This window comes from Equus przewalskii, chromosome 14 (genome assembly GCF_037783145.1).
Source record: "Equus przewalskii isolate Varuska chromosome 14, EquPr2, whole genome shotgun sequence".
Classification (NCBI taxonomy): domain Eukaryota; kingdom Metazoa; phylum Chordata; class Mammalia; order Perissodactyla; family Equidae; genus Equus; species Equus przewalskii.
In genome coordinates, this window is record NC_091844.1 from 81832553 (window position 1) to 81856605 (window position 24053).

General features: G+C 38.7%; 1 protein-coding gene and 1 long non-coding RNA gene across 12 annotated transcripts in view; one reads left to right on the plus strand and one right to left on the minus strand.

Annotated features, from left to right (window-relative positions):
- Window positions 1-224: 224 nt before the first annotated feature.
- Window positions 225-7523, minus strand: LOC139075840 (uncharacterized). Its single transcript, XR_011526741.1, has 2 exons — window positions 7205-7523; window positions 225-1696 (listed from the first exon to the last, which is right to left on the minus strand). It is a non-coding gene; the product is annotated as an uncharacterized lncRNA (long non-coding RNA).
- ROCK2 (Rho associated coiled-coil containing protein kinase 2) overlaps window positions 6235-24053 on the plus strand; it is a 161807-nt gene continuing 143988 nt past the window's right edge. For 9 of the 11 annotated variants that reach the window (XR_011526737.1, XR_011526738.1, XM_070574458.1 and 6 more), the window contains exons 1-2: window positions 6369-6841; window positions 10550-10663. Coding sequence is in view for 9 of the 11 variants with exons in the window: in XM_070574458.1 (XP_070430559.1) it covers window positions 6701-6841; window positions 10550-10663 (255 nt within the window). In the remaining 2 variants the exon portion in view is untranslated. Of the gene's footprint in view, window positions 6842-10549; window positions 10664-24053 lie in introns of all 11 variants that reach the window. The other 2 variants (XM_070574462.1, XM_070574464.1) reach the window with 1 other exon arrangement.

Sequence of the window (24053 nt, forward strand, 5' to 3'; positions counted from 1 at the left end):
AGCTACTACTTCCCTTTTATTTATCTCATACTTTCCCAATCTGTCCTTGTTTGGCTTGGAGGACTGTTCTCTCTTTCTGTCTCCAAACCCTACTGAATTCTAAGGACCCAGGTCACATGCCGCTTCCTTTTCCTGATCCCCTTGCTGGACTAGAAGATATCTTTTGCTCCAGGATCCTTTGAGTTCTCTTAGCATATTATCTGTGAATTTCTTTGGGTACTTACCTTTCTTGAATTACAATTCTTTGTGTTTTTTCATGTATATATTCATTCGATTATTTGATCAGTAAACTAACACTGAGTACTTATTCAATCATCAATTCTTGATTGCAAACTCTGTGTAGTTCCTTTTCGTATCTTTCGTATCCTTTCGCAAACTCAGTTCCTTTTCGTATCTACCAGAGAACCAGTACAATGTTCAAGTTGAATTTGGAAAGAAAGCAGGACATAGGAAACTGGATTGGAAGGAGACTACCTTCCAGGATGGGTGGGATGGGGAGGACTGGGAGGGATAGGAGAGGGGAGGTGGAATGGTACCAACAGAGCTCAGAGGCGGGGATGGCATGTTTTCCTCTGTGAACAATGCATCCCATACAGTTTCTAGTTTGCTGGACCAAAGTGTTTGGAAAGTGGAACAGTAGGAAATTACTCTTCACGTGGTGAATGGTAAATGATGGTAAGTCACTAATGTGCTCTGGACACATAACAGACCCATTTTTTTGGATGTTAAAAGCACCAAAGGAGGAGGGCCAGTCCCATGGCCGAGTGGTGAAGTTCAAGCGCTCCGCTTTGGCAGCCCAGGGTTTTGCCGGTTTGGATCCTGGGCGTGGACATGGCACTGCTCATCAGGCCATGCTGAGGCAGCATCCCACATGCCACAACTGGAAGGACCCTCAAATAAAAAAAAAATATATATATATATATATATATATATATACACACACAACTATGTACTGGGGGGCTTTGGAGAGAAAAAGGAAAAATAAAATCTTAAAAAAAAAAACACCAAAGGAAAAATAAAGATATTCCTCTTGTCATGTATGTGAGGCAAGCACTCTGCAAAATATTTTGTTAAAAGCTACAAGGGATCCAGAACTCAGGAAGAGTCAAGCCCTTCATTCAAGGAACAGAAGGCCTTAGTGGAGGATGGTTAGAAGCGTGGTGGGTGGAAAAGGGAAGGAAGGATGGCATTCCTTATGGGTGGAAACTGGCTTTACCAAAGAGTGAAAAAGAAGAGTTGAATATGTTCAGTCTGAGAAAAAGTAAAGAGGAGCCGTGAAAGAAAAGTATGCAAAGGGAGGCTGTGACACCAGCAAGCCCTGGATTCCTGGCTGAGAATTTCATGCATAATCAGAGAGGATGCAATGAAGGTTTTTGAGCAAGGAAATCACATAAAGCATTCGGGGCCAGTTCTACCTCGCTAATGGGGAAAACCAGATTGCCAGATACGACATCAAGGTCTCCTGCTAAACTGGCAGGACCAGAATCAAAGCTGAGCTTTCCAGGATCTCAGACATTTCTTGGAACCACTCTTCTTAAACACGAATGTATAAATTTTTGGAGTGACTTACCACTTACTTCCAAGTACACTGTTGAGCTGTGACCAACTCCTTCTCCTCTGAGAATTTTTCATAGTATACTGGTGAATAATTGTCTTGGACGCATCCGGTATCTTTCATCTGGAGATCTTAAGGAGCCTTAATGACAACCAAGCTTCATTATTTCTGTTTTGTGTATGTGGAAACTGACTCACAGAGGGGTACAGCAATTTTCTCATTCACGCTGGGAGTTATTACCAAAACCGTGAATGAAACTTAGGGTGAAACTCTATTTTATAAACCATTAAACCTGGTATCCTTTACAGTAGTGGAGTTTACAAAAATAATGACACCTTTGGATTGAGAGTTTATTCTCTCATTCTGTTATTAAATCTTGGCTTATGTGGGGCAGAAGCATCTTGCTACAATGCCAGCCTGAGTTGTTCTGCAATGTGAAGCAAGATCGGAAAAGGTGTTATGTGTTTTGGTGAAGCCCAGACCATTCAGAGTTCATCGTTTTCATCCATCCATCCATTCATTCATTCCATTATCATATATCTGAGTACCTATTAAGTACCTATTACATCATCTGGAAAATAGACATAGTAATATTACCATTAGTAAAAGGCTGTTCTGAAAAGTGAGATAATTTCTAAAAAGCACATTGCCTAGCACATAGTGAGCCCTATACATAATAGTAATTATTATCATTAAACAAGTAATTGCAAGTGCCACATGGAAAGACAAAAAATGGTCCTTTTACAGCCCTAATTGTGGGTGGAGAGGGTAAGGTTGTATCTGATGGGTGGATTAATTCCTGGGGAAGAGGTAGATCCCTCAGGTTAAAAACAAGAACAGAGCAGGTAGGTCTCAGGTAGACCACAGAGGGAGCCCTCTTCCCTCAGTTTGGACTATGAAGTGTCAGGACAGCTAGGTAGGTAGTGCTGGGTACTGGATGTTAAGTTGATACCAACCACTTAGAAATGGGCTGCGAATGAGGAGACAGAGAAAAGAAACGGACAAAATTCACACGAAGTGGGGTGGAGCTCCTAAGTCCCGCAGATCAAGCTAGTTACAGAACCAAAGCCTTACACGGTGATAGCCCAGCCTGTTTCAAAGTCCTGTGTTCTCTGTGTTTACTGTCCATTACTCTTCCTTAGTAGTGAACAAAGTTTTCATCCCGTCCCCACCATGCTCACTGTTAAAAAGGAGGCAGACAACCTGGGACAGTCACAGAGCAGCGGGAGTGCCTCTGGGAAGAGCAAGCACAGGGAGAGTCTCTTCCTGCGGCTCATTTGGGAGGAGATGAGCTTGACGTTTTTAGGAAACTGCCATTTCCTTATAGCACATTGCAATTTCAGTCCTCCGTATGCCCTAAAAACTGGGTTTAAAATCTTTCTCAATCCATACACAAAATCCAGAAGCCGTAAAGGAAAACATTGGTAGATCTGACTTCACAAAAGGTAAAAACTTTGTGAGACAAAAGACACCAAAAATAAACTGAACGACAAGCTACAGATGGAAGAAAATAATCGTAAACTATAAGACATCATAACGTTATGTCATAACAAGGAGGAATATCCGTAACACATAAAGAGCTCCTATAAGTTGGTAAGAAAAAGGCAAATCCAATGGACAAAAGACATAAACAGGTAATTTCAGAAGAAATAGAAACAAGAAATACTCATCTTCAGTAGCAATTAAGCGAATACAAATCAAAACAAGATAGTATTTTATTTGCCCATCGAATTGGCAAAAATTAAAAAGACATAGTATTTAAGATTGGCAAAGTAAAGGGGGATTGGCAGTTTCTTCTACTGATGGTGAGAAGATAAACTGGTGTCATCTTTTTAAAGGACAGTTTGGCAGTATCTGTAACTTTAACGTATGCCTACTCTTTGATACAAAACTTCACTTCTACGAATCTATACTATTTAAATATGTTCCCAAGAAGGCAAAAATATAAGGCTGTCAACCGCAACAATGTTTGTGACAGTAAGAAAATACAAATAATATCGAACATTTTTTGAGGGCCAGCACTCTTCTAAACACTTTACAACAAATATTATAAGGAAACTGAGACACCTGCAGCTACTGTGTGGTCGTGGCAGGATTTCAGCCCAGGCAATTTATCTCCAGAGCATGTTCTTAACCACTACGCTCTCTAATAGAGAGTAAATAAAACTATGGTACATCCATACTATGGAATACAGTATGGTAGTTAAAAAGAATGAAGTAGATCTCTGTGTACAGACATGGAGACATCTCTAAGACATATTACTAATCAAGGAAAAAAACCAAATTGCAAGACACTATGATATGTTATAATACCATACACATGGGAAAAAGATACATATGTGTACATACAAATACGTATGTATGAGAATGGATAAAGGCCTTGAAAGATATGAGAACGTGTGTGTGGGGAGATTTGGGGGAGCAATTTTTCAAGGTATGTTCTATAGATTTCTGATTTGTTTGAACTTTCACTTTGGTAAAACAAGAATTGCTTTACTGACCAAAAAACAAAAAAACTCACATCAAGAGCTTAGTCGTTTTTTCTTCTATATAGACGACGGTGTAGGGCGTAGACAGAAATCCTCCACTCTAGGCTTTTTCTAGCCTAGGTAAATGACCACATGCAAAATGTGCACATTATCTGTATTTTGTTGATCACTATTTTCTTTTTAAATAAGGTTTCCATGTCTAGTCTTTGGGACCGTGGCTTCCTGTCAGCTCATCAAGCTCCATAAAAATACACAGCTAGTCACTGAAGAATCAATTTGGAACCTGAGAATCACATGGTGTTCCTTTTGCTTTGCATATTATATTGTCATCAGGAAAAAGGATCCGTCCTCATCGATTGTCTCATTATACTGCTCCAATGCATAAGCAGGAGGTGAGTCCAACTCACTCTGTCTTCTTGGTGTGGTCTGTAGAGGTATGAATGAGTCACTCCACATACAGACTTAAAGGACTTAGCTTTTGACCAGAAGTTAGTGTTATTATCGGAGAGAAAAAACCTGTATGAGGTCATCCAGGGCCTCTTCCCGTCTAAGCGCCAGTGAGGGTGGCTTTAACACAAAAGGAAAGATGAGGCTCTTGGAACACCTACCGAGTAAAATGCTACTTCGACAAGGTTAGGGCTTTAGAACTAAGTTGCCTGTATGTGGGCTTATCTCTGACACGCCAGTGAGAAAGGTTCTTAAGATTCTCACTACTTAATGGATATTAGATTGTAGCTTTCTTGGAGTGGCCTACCTATCTTAGGACAGTTTTTCAATTTTTAAAAATTTTAATATTCTCTTAAGCATCTTTAGAGAAAGAAAACAAACCGACTTAAAAACAACTGTATTCTCCTCCCGTTCTTAACAGCTGTTCCTTTTAGATAGCTTTAAACAGTGCGCACAAACTATTTTGTATTTGTTGTTCATTTAACCTTATTTCCAATACATCTTCTCCTGTACTTGCCAAAATTTCATGTGCTTGACAGGAATCCTGCATACCTGCCAGGATTCTTTCTGGTAATGTGACAGAACTTGTTTGGATTATTCCCCAATTGTTGGACAATTGGGTCCATTCCCAGGTTTCGGTCATTATGAACATGGTGAATAGCCCTGCTATAAACATCTTTATGCAAGTTCTCCCCCCTTTCCCCTTTGGATCATTTCCTTAGAAATGTACTTCCTTAAATGGGTTTACCGGGTCAAAGGGGGCTCAATGAACAGTTTTATAGCTCTTGGCACACATTTTTCAGATTGTGCCCTGGGTGGATCCGACCAATGGCACCGGCCGCGAGAGGGCAGGAATGTGGAGGAGCGGCCCCCATAACCGCCCCCCAAAGGGCAAGGACCTCACGAAGGCCTGGGGATGGAAAGCCTTTTTCTATCGCCGCCTTGTTCTGTTCACGACTAGCGTTTAAGCCCCGGCAGGGAGACGAGTGTTAGGGAGGCGCAGACAGGTTTCCGGGACTCCAGGACTTCTGCCCCGCGGGCGGAGGCACCTCTTCCAGGCCCTGCTGCCCCAGGACCAGGATTCCAACCGCCCGTCCTCTTCCAGGGTTCCGACTCCCACTGCACACCCTCCAGGCCTTTCCACTAACATCTTCGTGGCCCAGGCAGGCCCCTCGCAAGCTCAGGGCCCTGCAGGCGAGGGCGACTGGCGGTCGCTATTATTTTGGCGCGGGTGATGCAAGGCCCGCATAGCTGCGCGCTGAGTCAGCGGGGGCCGGCGGGGGGGCGCGGGCCGACCCAGCCCCTCCCCCCTCCCCTCCCCGGGCGCGGCGGCCGCGGGACAGGGCGGTGGGGGTGGGCGGGCCGGCCTCTGGGTCCGCGGGGTCGTCCGCCGGGGCAAGGGCAGGCGGCTACGGGCCGCGGGCCGCCCCGACACCCCAGCGCGCGCTCCCGCCCCCTGCAGGAGCTCAGCGGGTCAAGCGAGGCGGTGACCGCGCGCCCGGCCATTTACCCTCTGAGAACTCACAAAGGGGGAGGAGGAAGCTGGCTAGGAAGGAGGCTCAAAAAGGAGAAATGCGAAGCAGAGCAGACAGAAGGAAGCGAAAAAAAAGGAGGAAAAGGGGCGAGAGGGGGCGGAGGACGGCGGCGCGCGCGGGGCGGGGCGCGGCGGGGCGGGGCGAGCGGGGGCGCGCGCCGGCGGCCGCGGGCCGAGGGGCTTGTGGGTAGCGGCGGCGCGCGGCCGGAGACGGGCGCCGCGAGGGAGTGCGTGAGGGGAGCGGGCTGGTGGGGCTGCGGCGGCCGGCGGCGGTCATGGGAGCGGGCTGCCGGCGGCCGTAGGTGTCCGATCCTGGACTTCAGCCTCTCGAAGCCCACAGGGCGGGGCGGGCCGGGCCGGGCGGTGGTGGCGGCGCTTCCCCGCTCCCGCCCTCAGAGTCCTGAGGGAGCTCCCGGCGGACGAGCGGACCCGGCGGCGCGAATCTGACTGAGGGGCGGGGACGCCGCCTGCTCCTCGCCGCTCCCGGCCGCGCCGGGCCGGCCCCTCGGACAGCCCCAGGCCCCGGCCTCGCGCCGAGACTCGAAGCCACAGCTCGAAGCGGGCGGTGGGCCCGGGCGGAGCCCCGCCCGGAGCCATCGGTTCGGGAGCGGCGCTAGGCCCCGAGGCGGCCGGGCCGGAGCCCGGGGAGCGGGAGTGCGGCCCGGCGGCGGCGGCATGAGCCGGCCCGCGCCGACGGGGAAAATGCCCGGCGCCCCCGAGGCCGTGCCCGGGGACGGGGCGGGCGCGAGCCGCCAGAGGAAGCTGGAGGCGCTCATCCGAGACCCGCGCTCGCCCATCAACGTGGAGAGCCTGCTGGTAGGTGGCCGCGGCCCGGGAGCCCACCCGTCGCTGCCCACCCGTTCGTGGGGGAGGTCTCGCCCCCCGCCGGCCGGCGGCCGGGGCGCGGGTGGGAGGCCGGACGCTTCTGCGAGCGGGTTCCAGGGGTGGAGACCCACCTTGGATGCTTCCCTTACTCCTCCCGGGCGGGTGTCATCCCCGGCCGCCCCTTCGTGGACAGCCCTCTTGCCCTTCCCGCCTAGCCTCTGGGTTTGCGGAGTAGGGGGAGGGTTTGCTGCCCCTCGTGCACAGGACTCGCCGACTGGGGAGAGTGTCACGCTGCGTGGGGACGGGGGTCCGAGCGCGGGGGCGACCTATGCCGTCCCTAGTGGGAGTCCCCACCTGGGTACCTGACGAAGAGCTGCCCTCGGTCTCTCCTTTCAGTCTGAAATCTTGAAACACAAGGCTGAAGTTGTCACGTTTTCAGTTGTCTGAACGTTCACAGTTGCAATTTCGTGCATTTTATGTAAATTCAATTTCCCGAGATTATTGCGCCAGAGCCAGAGTCAGTCTGAATTGTAGAGTGGAATCAGTCTCTCCTTTTCGTGGCGTGTCTTTCCTAAGGCGGCCTTTGAAATCCGAATTAATAGCCACGTAGCCTGCTAGTTGGCTCTTGATTAAGAAAGGAACCCGTAAGGCGTGCTGATTTCTTACTTCTGTTAGGATGGACGACTATGTCGCGCAGTTTGATCGCCGTGCGGTAGAGATGCAGTTATGGGAAAGGGGGTGTGGATTTTTGCCCTGGGGCGGAGGAGAAGGCGAGCAAGATGCTCTGGGTGTTAAATTAACTCTGGAGGACTGGAGTTGGGGTGCGTGAGCTTTGGATCCTTCAGATCTCCTCTGTTTGGACGCGTGTTCAGTTCTGCTCCCTGCTGGGAGCAACCTAGTGACTAGATGATGAGAAAAACCGCCTCCTCCCTTTCCAGGGACTGACTTTTCTTCAGTTGGTTATCCTTTGAGGTTTCTGGAATCATTTGCAGGGTGACTCAGTGCTGTTTGGCCAAAGTGCAGGAACTGACTGAGAAGTGTGTCTTTCCGTGCAGTGCGCAGACAGAACGTGGTGGTGTACTGTATTCTGTCAGACGCGTTTGACGTTTTCCTTTGCTGATTCCACATTGGTGTGGTGGTTTGTGTTTTCTGGGGAGCGTGTCGCCCGGGGCGGTCTTTAGAAGTCTTCGGTCGGTGGTAGGAGGGCTTGCATGGAGGGCATAGCTTTTCCTCCGCCAAAGTGGAGGCTCTGGCTTCACTCCCAGCATTTTCATTTTGGTATTTTGCTAGCAAAACTTTGACCTAAGGCCAGAAAGTTCAGTTAAAAATAGTACAGCAAATCTCAAGTATTCATCAGGTTCGTATTCAATCCCAGATAGAAAATTTTTACACTTCATTTTCCTCTCTGGGTCTTTAGTGATGTTAATCATAATTATTGGGGTTATTCTGAGCTTGAACCTAAGCTATTTATATATGTAATATGATCATACATTGTTTTATTAAAGTATTTTCTAAATTATTAAAATGAAGGCTGTTTTTACAAATGAAATTACACATGCTCAGGAAACAATTTGGTCCATTCATTTATTGAGTGCCCACTTTACACTTTTATTAAGGTGACATATTACTGGTGTGAGACTTGACATCAGATGCTGCTGTCTGGACAGACTTTGTTATCACTGTTTTTTAGTTGATTAAATTATGGTTCTGAGTTGCAGTAAATCTTACCAGGCCCAAAATTGTCCCTTACTCTTTTCTTTGGAGCAAGGTTGCTGGTGCTTCTATTGCAAATTGATGAGCTGAAATTTTTTCTTAAACCATGTTATAGTAAGTTAGTTGTAAATTATGTATATTTTGTATGAAATAGTAGAACAAATTAATTTTTTATTGTGGTAACATATACATAACATAAAATTTACCATTTTAACCATTTTTGGTGTATGGTTCAGTGGCATTAATTACAATTCACATTGTTGTGCAACCATCACCACTATCCATCTTCAGAACTTCTTCATGTTTCCAAATGGGAACTCCAATGAACTGATCTTTAAAAGAATGTTATAAAAGTGGATTTCCCGAAATACTGATGAAATAATGTCTGGGATCACTTTAAAGATTTGAAACCTTACCATTTAACCTGCATGTCACAGTCGATCACTGTTTTACTGCATATGATGTTTCTTTTGGTTTTACTAGGGGAAAGAAATGTTTTGTCTTTAACAGAAAATCTTAAAGTAATATAGTCCAATAAAAGCATAGCCATGAATCTTAGTTCATTCAGGAGCCCAGAAAATACCATTTAACATTGTATACCGCCTGACAGAAATAAGAAGATGAAGTATACCAGAAGTTACTGTATAATTATTCTTCAGTAGGCTAGGGCTAGAAGGTAAACTCTGTAGGAAAAAATGTCATATGAGATAAGATGTAAAGTGCTTAGCTCACTGCTTGGTGCATAGTAGTGTTCATTAAATTGAGCTCACTTCTGTGTGCTTCAGCATATTTTTAGTTAATTGCTTTAAATTTCCTTTGAAATTTATTGGCAACTATTTCTTGCTATATAATTTTGAATGAGTAGCATTATCATTTGAATTTGCCATCAGAGAAGTGCTTAGCAATCATCAAGCATAGATAGAGCTGGATTCCAAGACTATGTTGTTGTAGAGGCTAAATTGTCTTTTTTCTCTGCAGAGACTCCTTGCTTTATTGTGGGTCCTTAAATTAATCTGAAGAGAATATATCAGATTTGTGGTTGCAGAGTGTGAGCTGCTTGCTTGGTATTATTTAGAAATAGAGTTTTGAGAGAGGTTTGCTTCTGTAACACTTTTTTTTGGAGGGGCATGTCTTCAATGGTATGCTTTTGCAGTGTTTGAAACTTTGGGGTAAATAATGTTTTGTTGTCAAGACTCAGCTTCTTATACTGCTTACCCAAATATTATGGTAAAAGAATTGTGCTTTAGTGTGCTGGAGAGAAGTCTTTCTAAAGGTCTATGCTTTTGGGTTTTAATTTGTTTTACTTTCTAAAAGAGTAAAAGGTTATAATAACCTATGGATTCAGGCTTGAGTAAACTGTTACTTAAGAGTGGTTTTGATGGGGAAAGGTGATTAAAAATTTATTTACAATTTTCAGTGACTTAGAATACAAAATGCTTTATTTGATGGATTTCATTATATGTGTAAACTATATGAAGATATTTCTTATCACAGTGCTTGGACTTTCAGGTTGGTTTGGTTATTTGCCTAATTAAAATAAAATTATATGTGTATTTTTCTCCTATGTAATAAGTACGAATATTGTAAAGATGTAAAAGTAAAATAGAATTAAAAAGTGAAAAATTGTTTTATGTCTGTTTTTCTTTCGTGAAATAAAAGTTGGACATTTATAGCACAAATGGGATTACTTTAAAACTTATGTTTTCTTGGTCAGAAAATCTTTAAAGAAAATGAATTAGCTAGAGAGGTTTCAAAAAAAATATTGTATGAAACTTACTATTTAGGTGAAATTGAATCTCTTTGAAAGTACAGGTCCATAGTCCATCACCCACAATTCTGATGTATAAAGAGCTCTGAAAACCAAGCTTTTGGTAAAACTTATTTGATGGTAACATCTGACCTGATCTGGTGTTAGAATATTTATAGTCAGTTCATCTCTCTTGGTGTAAATAGTAATATGAGAAATATTAATGTGTTTGATTTCAGACTGCTACCCCAGACTACCATGAGGGTTTTTGGGAACATACTGTAAAGATTTATGTACTTATTGTACCATTCAAAATCCCCCAAATTCTGAATTTGGAAGCATCTTGCCCCAAGGTAAGGCCAGTGTAGACTAAGTAAGGAAATGTAGACTTATACATATACAGCTTAGACAGTTGTAAAGAAATAGTGGATAATTATCTTGAGGCCTAAGTTGTTGTTTTGATTGACTCCTGATCATATAGCTCTCTTTTCCCATTTTGAATTCTGAAGTATTCTAAACATTAAGAGAATATAGCATGTAAATAGGAATTATGAAGCATAAAAACAAATTTTCATGTAATCACCACACGAGTTCATGAACAGAACGCTAGCCTGTTCAAGTTACCTGTGTGCTGCTGCTGCCGCTCCCTCAGTCTTCCTGCATCCTCTCCCGTCTGCTGCCCTGAAATATTTTTTATTATTCCCTTGCTTTGTTTTATAGATTATCACATTTATCTGTATCCCTAAACAGTATTGTTTAGTTTTACTTGTTTTTTTTAAACTTTATAAGAGGTTGACATTTGTATATATTCTTTAGTGACTTGCTTTTTTCACTCAAAATTATATTTCTGATTCACCCACATTGTGGTTTATTCATTTTCACTGTTACCATAAACCACAATATATTGTTCCAATCTATTTGATGGATATCTTGATGGATGTTTAGGTTGTTTTTCATTTTTTGCTATTATGGCAAGTATTGCTGTGAACATTCCTGGAGCCCGGGTGAAGTTTCTGTAGGTTTAAGTATATATCTAGGAGTGGTATATATCTAAAAACCAATTGTTAATTTTTAAGAAATACTATGTGCAACTTAATAAGGTAACGGTTAGAGTTTAAAATTTCCCCCAACATTTTGTTATGGAAAATTTCAAAGTAAAACAAAGTTGAAAGAATTGACAACATCCCTATACTCACCGTCTAATTAATAACTGCTATATTTGCTTTATTACATCTATCCATCCCTTTATCCATCTATCAATACATTTTTTTGTTTTTGATTCATTTAAAGTAAGTTCAGATATTGGTACACTTCTTTAAACTCTTCAGCATGCGTTTCATTTTAAGTAGAGTTCAATATTTGTTTATTTTTTTTATTGATTTTTTTAATTTTTTTTTATTTTTTAAGATTTTATTTTTTCCTTTTTCTCCCCAAAGCCCCCCCCCCCGGTACATAGTTGTGTATTCTTCGTTGTGGGTTCTTCTAGTTGTGGCATGTGGGACGCTGCCTCAGCGTGGTCTGATGAGCAGTGCCATGTCCACGCCCAGGATTCGAACCAACCAAACACTGGGCCGCCTGCAGCGGAGCACGCGAACTTAACCACTCGGCCACGGGGCCAGCCCCTATTTTTTTAAAGATTAAATTTACATACAGTGCAATGTATAAATCTTAAGTAAACCATTGATGAGTTTTGACAAATGCACACACCTGTGTAATGCAAGTCCTTAGCAAGATATAGAACATATTACCAACCCAGAAGTCTCCCTTGCATGCCTTTTCAACTAATTCCACACCCCATTCCTTTAGAGTCAATCACGCTTCTTGAGTTTTTTGTTTTGTTTGTTTTTGGCATTGAAGATTACTTTTGCCTCTTCCAGAACTTCATATAAATAGAATTCTATATATTATGTACTGTTTTGTATCTGGCTTCTTTAGCTCAGCGTAGTTTTTGAGATTCATCCATATTATTGTGTGTATCAGCAGTTTGTTCCCTTTTTATTGCTGAGTAGTATTTCATTATGTGTATAAACCACAGTCCGTTAGCCATGTCCTGTTGATGGCTATGTGGGCTGTTTTCAGATTTTGGCTATTATATATTATTTACTTTGGCTCTTAATAAAGCTTGCTATGAACAATCTTGTATTAAGTCTTTGTGAGGATATGTTTTCATTTCTCTTGGCTAAGGACCTAGTACTGAAATTGCTAGGTTACAGGGTAGATGTGTGTTAAGTTTTTAAGAAACTGCCAGATCTTTTCCCGAAGTGGTCATTTCATTTCACACTCCCACAGCAACGTGTGAGGTTCCAGTTCCTCCTCAACATTGAGTCTTACATTTTTGCCATTTTGTGGGTGGGTAGTGGTATCTCATTGTGATTTTAATCTGCATTTCCCTGATGACTAATGATGTACTTTTCATGCACTTACAGGCCATTTGTGTATCTTCCTTTGTGAAGCATCTGTTCACATTTTTTGCCCATTTAAAAAAATTGGACTATGTCTTTATTATTGGTTTGTACAAGTTCTTTATCTATCCTAGATACCAGTTCTTTGTCAGATACATGTTTTGCAAAGTTTTCTCCCGGTCTGTGGCATGTCTATTTTCTTTTCTTTTTTTAAAAATTTTATTGAGGTTGTAATAGTTTATAACATTGTGAAATTTCACTTGTACATTGTTATGTGTCAGTCACCATATAAATGTACTGCTTCACCCCTTGTGCCCACCCCCAGCCCCCTTCCTCTCTGGTAACCACTAAACTGTTCTCTTTGTCCCTATGTTAATAATCTTGCACATGTGAGTGAAATCACAAGGAGTTTGTCTTTCTCTGTCTGGCTTATTTTGATTAACATAATAGCCTCAAGATTCATCCATGTTGTTGCAAATGGGATGATTTTGTCTTTTTTATGGCTGAGTTGTATTCCGTTGTATGTATATACCACATCATCTTTATTCATTCATCAGTGGATGGGCACTTGGGTTGCTTCCATGTCTTGGCTGTTGTGAATAATGCTGCAGTGAACATAGGGGTGTATGTCTCTTTGAATTGTTGATTTCAAGGTCTTTGGGTAAATACCCAGTAGTGGGATAGCTGGGTTGTGTGGTATTTCTATTTTTAATTTTTTGAGAAATCTCCATTCTGTTTTCCATAGTGGCTGTACCAGTTTGCATTCTCACCAGCAGTGTATGAGAGTTCCCGTTTTTCCACATCCTCTCCAACATTTGTTATTTTTTGTCTAGGTAGTTATAGCCCTTCTAACGGGTGTGAAGTGATATCTCAGTATAGTTTTGATTTGCATTTCCCTGATGATTAGTGATGTTGAACATTTTTTCATGTGCCTATTGGCCATCTGTATATCGTCTTTGGAAAAATGTCTCTTCATATCCTCTGCCCATTTTTTGATCAGGTTTGCTTTTTGGTGTTGAGTTGTGTGAGTTCTTTTATGTATTTTGGAGATTAACCCCTTGTTGGATATATGATTTGCACATATTTTCTCCCACTTAGTGGGTTGCCTTTTCATTCTGTTCCTGGTTTCCTTTGCATTGCAGAAGCTCTTTAATCTGATGAAGTCCCACTTGTTTGTTTTTTCTTTTCTTTCCCTTGTCTGGGAAGACATGGTATTCGAAAGATCCTTTTAAGATTGATGTCAAGGAGTATACTACCTATCTTTTCTTCCAGAAGTTTTATAGTTTCAGGTCTTACCTTCAAGTCTTTGATCCATTTTGAGTTTATTTTTGTGTGTGGCTTAAGATAGTGGTCTACTTTCATTCTTTTGCATTTGGCTGTCTCATTTTCCCGACACCATTTGTTGAAGAGACTATCATTTCTCCATTGTATGTTCTTAGCTCCTTTGTTGGAGATTAGCTGTCCATAGATGTGTTGTTTTGTTTCTGGGCTTTCACTTCTGTTCCATTGATCTCTAGGCTTGTTTTTGTATCAGTACCATGCTGTTTTGATTAGTATAGCTTTGTTGTACATTTTGAAGTCAGGGATTGTGATACCTCAAGCTTTTTTCTTTTTTCTCAGGATTGCTTTAGCTATTTGGGATGTTTTGTTGCCCCATATGAATTTTAGGATTCTTTGTTCTATTTCCGTGAAGGATGTCATTGGGATTCTGATTGGGATTGCATTGACTCCGTAGATTGCTTTGGGTAGTATGGACATTTTAATTGTGTTTATTCTTCTGATCCATGTGCATGGAATATCTTTAATTTCTTTGTGTCATCATTGATTTCTTTCATGAAAGTCTTGTAGTTTTCATTGTATATGTCTTCCACCAACTTGGTTAAATTTACTCCTAGATAGTTTATTCTTTTTGTTGCGATTGTAAGTGGGGTTATGTTCTTGAATTCTTTCTGTTAGTTCATTATTAGAGTATAGAAATGCAATTGATTTTTGTAAGTTGATTTTGTACCCTGCAATTTTGCTGTAGTTCATTATTTCTAATAGTTTTCTGATGGATTCTTTAGGATTTTCTATGCATAAAATCATGTCATCTGTGAACAGTGAGTTTCGCTTCTTCATTGCCTATTTGGATTCCTTTTATATTTCTTTTTCTTGTCTAATTGCTCTGGCTAGCATGTCTATTTTTTATAATCAAATTTTTTTGTGTTTACTGCTTTTTCTGCCTAAGACCATTGCTTATCCACCGTGTTGCAAAGATATTCTCCTTTGCTTTCTTCTATAAGGTTTCTAGTTCAACTTTTATGTTTAGGTCTAGGGTATGTATTCAGCCACTTTTAGTGTATGGTGTGAGTTAGGGGTCCAGGTTCATTTTTTTCCTCTACATTTCCCATACCCAGTTATCCAGACTATCCAGCACTCATGTTTTTTTTTCAGCTTCATTGAAATATAATTGACATTTTATATATTTAAGGTGCATGATCAGTACATGTATATGTTGCCAAATGTTTACCACATTAGGGTTAGTAAATGCATCCTTCACATAATTACCATGTTGTTTTAATGGTGAGAATATTTAAGATTTATTCGCTTAGCAACTTTCAAGTCTACAATACAGTATTGTTAACTATGGTCAGCAGCACCAAATTTTAAAAAACATTTTTCTTTTCTCATTGGATTGCCTTGGCACCTTTGTCGAAAATCAGTTTACTGTTGGGTGGACTTTTTGTGTTTCTGCTGCCTTGGTTAGTACATCAAATCTTTAGTCATTGTTCTGTTGTTTAACCCATGCTGTATTCAAAATTCATTTTTTTGGTTATATCTTTTTATCTGAAGGAGGTAGGCAGGCAACCATGGTTGAGAGAGGGAAACATAGATTTCATTTTTTGCAGTGAAGAAAGATTTGTCATTTTTTAAATTATAAAAATACTCTGTTCTTACTATAGAAAATCTAGGGAATAGAGAAAGGTTTAAATGCAAGTGATGCTTATAGATAGTCTCCCCACACAGAGATAACCACTGTTTAGATTAACATTTTGGTATAAATGTCTGTCTGAAAAATTAAAATACAAAAAAGTTAAAATTATTCTGTACATGTGCTTTGTCGTTTTTTTTTTTTATGCATAAGGAATAATAGAAGCTTTTATGTAGTCAAATTTGTCAGTCTTCCCACTGTAGAGTGATTTCTGGCTTAGATGTCATGGTCATTCTCCATTACCAAGAATTTGATTCATATACTTGAATTTTCTTTTAATACTCTGATGGTTTTATTTTTAATGTTAATTTTATTCCATTTGGAATTCTGATGGAAAGTATGAAGTAGGGGTACAAAGATTTTATCAGGAGATTTGTTGAAGTATTAGAACTCCAAAAGTGTTAATTGGGAGTCTTTGTTTATCTCTCTGTATTGTCACACAACTTTCTATTTGGAGAGTGGTGATTAGGGGAGGAGAGAAGGTAGTGATTATAGATTTGGTTTCCGTTTGGGCTTCTTGAGTTTCTTCATGGAAATATTACTCTACACCTATACTTAAAATTCACTTGTGTGCTGACATTCAGTACAATATATTTGAGCTGTTAGTGATGAGGGTTATTGGTGAAGAGAATGTAGATGACTCACGGCAACTTACAGCTTTTGGGGAAAAAACACAAAATAACGTTTTCCATTGGTAGTTAGCTTATTATATGGAGCTTAATATTTTTAAATTGATGTGAAATCATGGTGGCATTTGGGACTCTACTAAAACTGTCTCTTTTCACTTTATCCTTGATTGGAGTCATTCTTTCCTTTCATCTGTACTTTTTTTTTTTTTAAGTATGATTAAATTATAGAGATATATTTGTAAATTCTGCAGTTGACTGTCCCAGTTGACCCTCACTTATCTTTTTGGAAAGTATTTTGGTCACAGTAGTTGGTATTTCACTCTGTGTGTGTGTGTGTGTGTGTGTGACAAAAAGGAAAAATTGAGATTCATTTTTGGTTCATTGTTGATAATCTTTTGGGGAATATTTCTGAGTCCAAGAATGATTTTATGGTTTGTTGCTTCATTTTGGTAAGGTGTGGGTTGTTTGTTCAGATATGTAAAGTGCTTTATAATTTTTTTGTTATATTTAATGATCACTTAGTATTCAATGTCTAATTCTCTTTATTCTCTAAAAGAGTTTCAGGCTTTTTTAGTTATGAAACAAGTGATAGAAATTTTCTTTATTTTCAAGAGATTATAGACTGGGAAATAATTTCTAACACTTCATTATTGGGGTTGTTTTTAATTCCATGGAAATGAATAGCAGAGCCTCCTCCAGCAATAATTTATTTAGATAGAAACAGAGCAGAGCAGGATTGGCATTTAATTACTTGGATGATTGTGATGTGGAATGCTTAATATAATAAGTATTGTTGTCTTATATTCTTCTTGGTTTTTGAGTTTGTTTAATGGACAATACAAGCTCTTTTAGGACATGAGTCTTTTTTTGTGTTCTTATTACTGTGTCCTGTAAGTATTTGTTGAACTAACCAATAATTCTTTTTTGGTGATGAGCAGTGATAACCTGTGGAAATATATCCCTGCTTGAAGAGAGATTAAAGTATTCCCCAAATAAACATTTTGGTATATGTTTATATATATCATATACATACCATATATATTATATATAAAGTGTTCCTCTCACTTTATTCTTACCTATCTATAGTAAGGGAAATAGGTAAACATCTGTATTTGCAGAGAGGATGGGTTTGGGTGGTAGAATTAATTGGAGGTCAAGCAGGAAAAGTAAATTGCGATTTGGATATTTTCTGGATTGTGCTGAAACAGTTTCTCTTGGAAAGGATTTAAGCTAATTTTATTCTGTTTTAGGTGAAGTAAAGACACCTTGTGTAGGCTGAACAGGCTTTGTCATTTATCATGTGTCATCTCTTCTTCCTACCCCCTAACTTTTCTTCTGGTTAAACATATCCAGTTCCTTTTTATATTTCTAGGTGATGCCTGTGTTGAAACAGCACTTCATGAGTAAGAACAGATGAGATACTGGTGGTGTGTGAAATTCTTTAGAATGGCATATTGGCTGTTATATGTCAACAAAATTAAAAACAAAGCCAGAGGGCTTGAGAGATTTTGAGGAGTGGAGTGTTATTACAAGTCAGCATGAGTGACTGTTTTGAAAAATTTTTGTATATTATCAAGTATTCTGATTACTAGCATTTTTATTTAGCTTTAAAATGGTTCTTGTTTGTAATAATCTGTTTCTTATTTTTCTAATTAACCCAAATGCTTGATTTTTCTTGTTCCCTTTGCATCGTATTTAAAACAGTTATAGAAAGAAGGGAATTTAGAGTTATGGTAGTTTTTTTCTGTCTTCTGCTGGTGTTCAGTTAGCAGACAAAAGAGAGCAAGACACAGTATCTTGCTTGTAAGTCCTTGATAATTGTTGGTTGAATGAATAAATATAGCCTGCAGATGTAGTCAATTGACGAGGCATGTTTCAGTCTCTTATTTGCTCTTAGAATTAGCTCTGAAATAAAAGTGTGGCAATTGAAAGTAGTCAGCAGGTGTTGAACATAAGTATCATTGTTTACTAGTTTTGCTAGTTCTTTTTATTGAGTTATTTTACTTACATACTATAAAATTCACCCATTGTAAGTATACATTGTACTGATTTTCAGTAAATTTATGGAGTTGTGCAACCGTCATCACAATCCGTTTTCATTAATCCCCCAAAATTCCCTTGAGCACATTTGCAGTTGTGCCTTGCTCTCAACCCAGCCAGCCACTCTCTGTTTTCTGTCTCTATAAATTTGTCTTTTCTGGAAATTCCATACAAGTAGACTCATACAAGATGCAGTCGGTTTTTTCTGGCTTCTTTTACCTAGCATAATGTTTTTAAAGTTCATCTATGTTGTAGTATATGTCAACATTTTGTCCTTTTTAATTGCTGAATAAAATTTCGTTGTATAGATATATGTACATTTTGTTTATGAATTCGCCATATATGTGGACATGTTTTTATTTCTCTTGGTTAGATTTCAGGGAATGGGATTGCTGGGTATTATGGTTAGTTTATGCTTGACCCTTAAGAAACTGGCAGCTGTTTTCCAAAGTGGTTGCACCATTTTACATTCCCACCAGCAATGTATGAGGGTTCCAGTTTCTTCACATCCTCAGAGAATACTTAGTGATGTCTGTCTTTGTGATATAGCCATTGTTGTGCATTTTACTAATAACAAATGATGTGCTGAGCACTGTTTGATGTGCTTGTTAATTTTGCTTTTTCTTTTGACTTTTACTAATGTACTGTGAGTGTGGTCTAGTAAAAGGAGTTTCATTTTGTATACCATAGGCTTATTGCAATGTTTAAAAACAGAATACAAATAAATACAGATCAGAGCCTTTTGTAGGTGGAATTATCCCACTGACTAGTGCCTCCATCTGGAAGGCCTAATTAATACTAAGCATTTTTTTAAAAACCTTGTTATGGTACCTTTTGCTTCCAAGTCATGAATGAGCCTTGCTGAGCAGCGTACGCCCTGGTAATGGCAGTGGAGTCTCTACTAGTTGGGTTATTTCTAAGCTGCAGATCAAGTTGAAGTACTTCTGACTTAAATGTATGGCCTTTGAGCATTTCTCCATTCTGCTCTGTGCTCATCTTTCCTTTTTGGATTTTTTGTTTGTTTCTGAGGAAGATTAGCCCTGAGCTAACATCTTTGCCAGTCTTCCTCCACTTTATATGTGGGTTGCTGCTGCAGCATGGCTGACAAGTGGTGTAGATCCATGTCCGGGATCTGAACCTGCGAACCTGGGCCACTGAAGCAGAGCACACTGAACTTAACCCTATGCCACAGGGCTGGCCCCCTGTTTTGATTATTTTGAACATGTTGAGTTAGCCTATAAACTTATTTCTTTCATCTTGACCCAACATTTATCTTTTCTGTTCTTCACAAAGATTAGGAAACGGTTCTTGGTACTAATTCAGTAACCTGGTTCCTATGAGGGTAGGTAACTACTGGTGTTTTAAACACTGTATATTATGCCTGGTTTTTGGCCTATACTTTGAGTACCCATCTGAATTTAACATACAGATAAAATATTGCCTCTTGTTCACAGGTGGCATTGGGTATTGACTTGTGGGATTCCATTATGTACAAAATTTTGGAACTTAACCAAGATACAGTGTTCTTTTCAGATGTAAAAGTAGCTGCCTTATTTGTGCATTCTGTATCAGGATGTGAGCCTACTGTTTTGTTTTTCATTATGATTCCTTTAGAAGTCATACTAAAAGTTTGCTCATTGAAATTGGAGCTTTCCCTTTAGCCTTAGTTTAGATGAGGTATTTTTTTGAGTTTTTATTAAAGATAACGTGGGACTTTTTTGAGCAGTGAAGGAAAAATTTAGGAAATAATTCTTTTAATATTTAAGATGCTTTAATATATTAAAGATAAATTTAAAAAATTTTTGGTTGTAGTGATATTTTTCTAAGAGGAAAGTGCACTAGCTTTGAGGCCTGCAGGATCTAGTGAAATGTGTTCTGTACGTTGAAACTGCTGCAAGAATATTTGAAGTATTAAACGTCTAAACGTTAGTATGATTTTGAAAAATGTTTCACCTTTTTGGGATAAGTTATAGACTTATGTTTGTGGCACTTTGGACTTTTATACGTTTAAATATATATGGCCCTATTTTATTGTGTTACATAGTGACTAAAGTTCAAGTTGAAGGTTAAAAATGGTGTGTCATGGTTGACTAGTTTACCTTCGTTGAAAGAATCAAGATTTAAAATTTTTTTTTGTGAACCGTTAGACTTCATTAAGTGCTGCTAACAGGTCATACAATCAGCACATATGGGAATTAGTAAAGATTAGAAGAAAAGACATCAAAATTGTGGGTTTCTTTCAGAGAAATGAGATACTGCATCAGAAATTGGGGAAAGAGATGTTGCGGAATATAAAGCTAATATTAATAACAATATTGTACCTTTTCTAAATTTAGAAAAATTTATTTGGCGTTAACAGAATATTTGGAGTTGCTTTTAAATATCTAAAACATGAACTTTGGATTTTCATATTGGCTCCTCAATGATTATATTTCTCAAAATATAATCACTGAAATTATGTGCAAATGAAATAATGATGAATTTTCTCTGAACTTGAGATGCACGGTATCATCCTATATTAATTGCATTCAACATGAAACAACTGTTTTTGTCTTACATTCTTTCAAAAAAGATAATCTTAAGAAAATTTAATTTAAATAAATGCATTGAAAAAAATTTCCCTTACTGGATTAAAGGTCATTTTAAGTAAGGATTTTTCTAATCTTTATCTACTAAAGCCAGTAACAGTAGTTTCCAAACCTTGCTATGCATAGGACTCAACTGGAGATTTTTAGAAATATTCATGTCTTGCTTCCATCCCCAGACGTTCTAATGTAATTGGTATGTGGTGCAGCCTGGAGTGGGGAGTTTTTAAAAGTTTGAAAAGAACAGTGATTCTTAAGTGCAGGAGAGTGTGGGAACCACTGAACTGAGGGGTGCAGTAGTGTAATTCATAAAATGGCAGATGGGCCATTGGGTCCAAACTGTATCTGAGAAAAAGAGAATACTAATTTTTTTCTTCCTTAATTTTTGTGGCTCACTGAGGCTTGGATGAAACCTGAAAGCCAGAATTACCTGATGGAAGCCAGAATCACTTCTAGGGTGCTTGGTGGAAATGGTGTCAGATCTTCCGATTTAGGTGGTCTGTGGTGGGACCAGGAATTTGCATTTAAACAAGCATCTCAGGTAGTTCTCTGATACAGGCAATCTGCAGGTCAGAGTTTGAGAAACACTGTAGGTGTTGCTTCTTGTACTGACTGACTGAAAAAAAGAAGCAAACAGACGTAGTTGAGATCTCTTTGGCACACAGCATTGTACATATAGAAAAGGCTGGCATACAGAGAGAGGCTGTGTTTTCTGAAATATCCAAGGTCATCACATTTATATCTTTTAGAGCTCCTTAGGAATCAGACCAGGGCTTTTTTTATTTTAGAAGGATATTTAATTTGCTGAGCTTTTCTGAAGGGAGACTCAGACAAGATACACCAAACAGAAGTGAAAAAAAAATTTTATTGTGGTAAAATATACATAATATAAAATTTCAATATAGAAACGTTACCATGACATCTTACTCTTCTGTGAGAAGCAGTCTACAGAGACTTACTGGCCTAGAAATATATAATTTTGATGTTTCACATTTAATAAATGGTGATGGGGAAAATAGTAACAGTCTGTTTACTCACTGACCGTTGATTTAATTCAGGAAGAAAAATTTCACTAGGAGTGTATGATTCTTCAGAGCATAGCACCTAAAACAGGGTGGTATATGTTTATTTGTGATTGTGCCTGTGTTTAAAAAAAATAAAATCATTCAAAAGCTATTTTATGGTCTCGTTAAAAGCAGGCAAAAAATAAAATACTGTAAAATATTCTAAACACTTATATTAAACTGTTTTGAGATTTTTTTTTAAAGCAGCCTTGAAGTTATTGGTTACATTAAAGAATAGTCATTTTTCTTAACATCTTACTGTTTACATTCTTAAAAATGCACATTCTTTGCAATTATTTCCCTTCACATCATTTAAAATTAGAGAAAACCCGACGATTCATAGGCAGTGGATAATAAGATGTCCATATTTTTCATTCTCTCAGTTAACGTATACCAGATTTCCTGCTGTTTGGCTATTTTAATTTTGGTGGTTAAGGGGTATGTACATATTTCAGAAATTTGAAAATTAAAATTTGCATTTATTGGTTCTTATGATAATAGTTATAGCTCTTAGAGGAATAGAACTTATGATTTTTTAACTTTTAGTATTTGCAATCTTTAGCGACTCACTTTTTGAAGATTTTATCTTGTGGACAATAAGACTGCTCACACTTGTGGTCAAGGCACAATTAATTAATATTTATGAGACTCTAGGGTGATGCATAGTAAGATTATGTTTAAATCCCTAAAGATTTTTGACAGTTTATCTTTTAAAATGTATCCATCCTTTCCAAAGTATTCCAGAATAGAAAGATAACTGCAAATGTGAAATCCAAAACTGGGTGGCCCTTCTTTCACTGATTTAATATACTTCTGTGATTTTCTTTAGAAATTGTTACGTGTGATTTATTAACATTTTATTGGAAGTGATATTTTGATTTAGAAACGTTTTACAATTTCGTTATTAGAATCTCTATCCCATAATACCTTGGTGTTGTATAAGATGCTCCAGCATTTCTAAATATTTGGCAAAATGCAGTTTAATTTGAGACTTCATGATTGGTTATGCCATGTCCATGCTAAAAAAATTCTAAGGTATTATTTCTGACTGTAGCTTAAATGGAATATATAATTCATGATTACAGCATTTAAAATTAGAGTCCGAATATGTTTTGTTAATATTGTTATACTCAGGCTAAAGAAGAATTCGGTCACAAAAGCAAGATGTTACATTATAAAAGAATGAGAAACTCACCTAAAGGAGTTTGCTGGTAGTTCTGAAAAGCAGTTTCTGCTGCAAGCATATATTTTTATAAAAAGGGGGAAGCTGTAAATTACAAAATTTGAAGGCGTGACTGAAAGCAGATTTTTTTCCATATTTAAGACATTTCCATAATAGGAGAGCAACGGATGATACAAATAAAACTAAATTTAGAACTAATAAAAGGAAACTCTAGTACAAAATTGGCCTATGAAATTTCCTTCAGAGGGAAGTCATAAAGTAAAACACTGAATACATTTTTAAGAAGTTCATTACTGATTTTTGGGGGAGAGTTGGGGAGATGGATGGTTACAAAGTTTTAGCATAGAGAAGTTTTGTCTTTCAAGATGATAAGGAGAATATAAGTCCCTGACATAGTGTTTTACTGTGCTTCCTTTTTTCTGTTATAAACAGAGAACATTTCTCTTATAAACTGAACTGTGTTCAGTTTAGTCTAAGTTACAACAAATCTGTGAAATAAAAAGTCTAAAAGTTTGAACAGTGGCTTGCTTATTTCAAATCATTTTCTCTAAGTAAAATTCCGTTAAAATAAATCCCTAAAATGGATCCTCTTTAACCTATATTATTAATATATGAAAATGAAAATGAATTTTTTTCCTTAAGTTTCTTTTTTCTTTTGTCTATGGTAAAGACATAAAAATGGAAAGTAAAGATGGAAAAAAATGAAGGGAAATGACTTGATTATTTATTTTCAAGTGTATTTTTAAAAGAAGCAAAGTAGTATAATGGAAAGAATACTGGATTTGGAGTCATAACAGCTAAGACTGGTATTAATTAATTAGATGTTTTATTAATTATCTTCTTGACTGTGAGTGATAATTTATAAGACT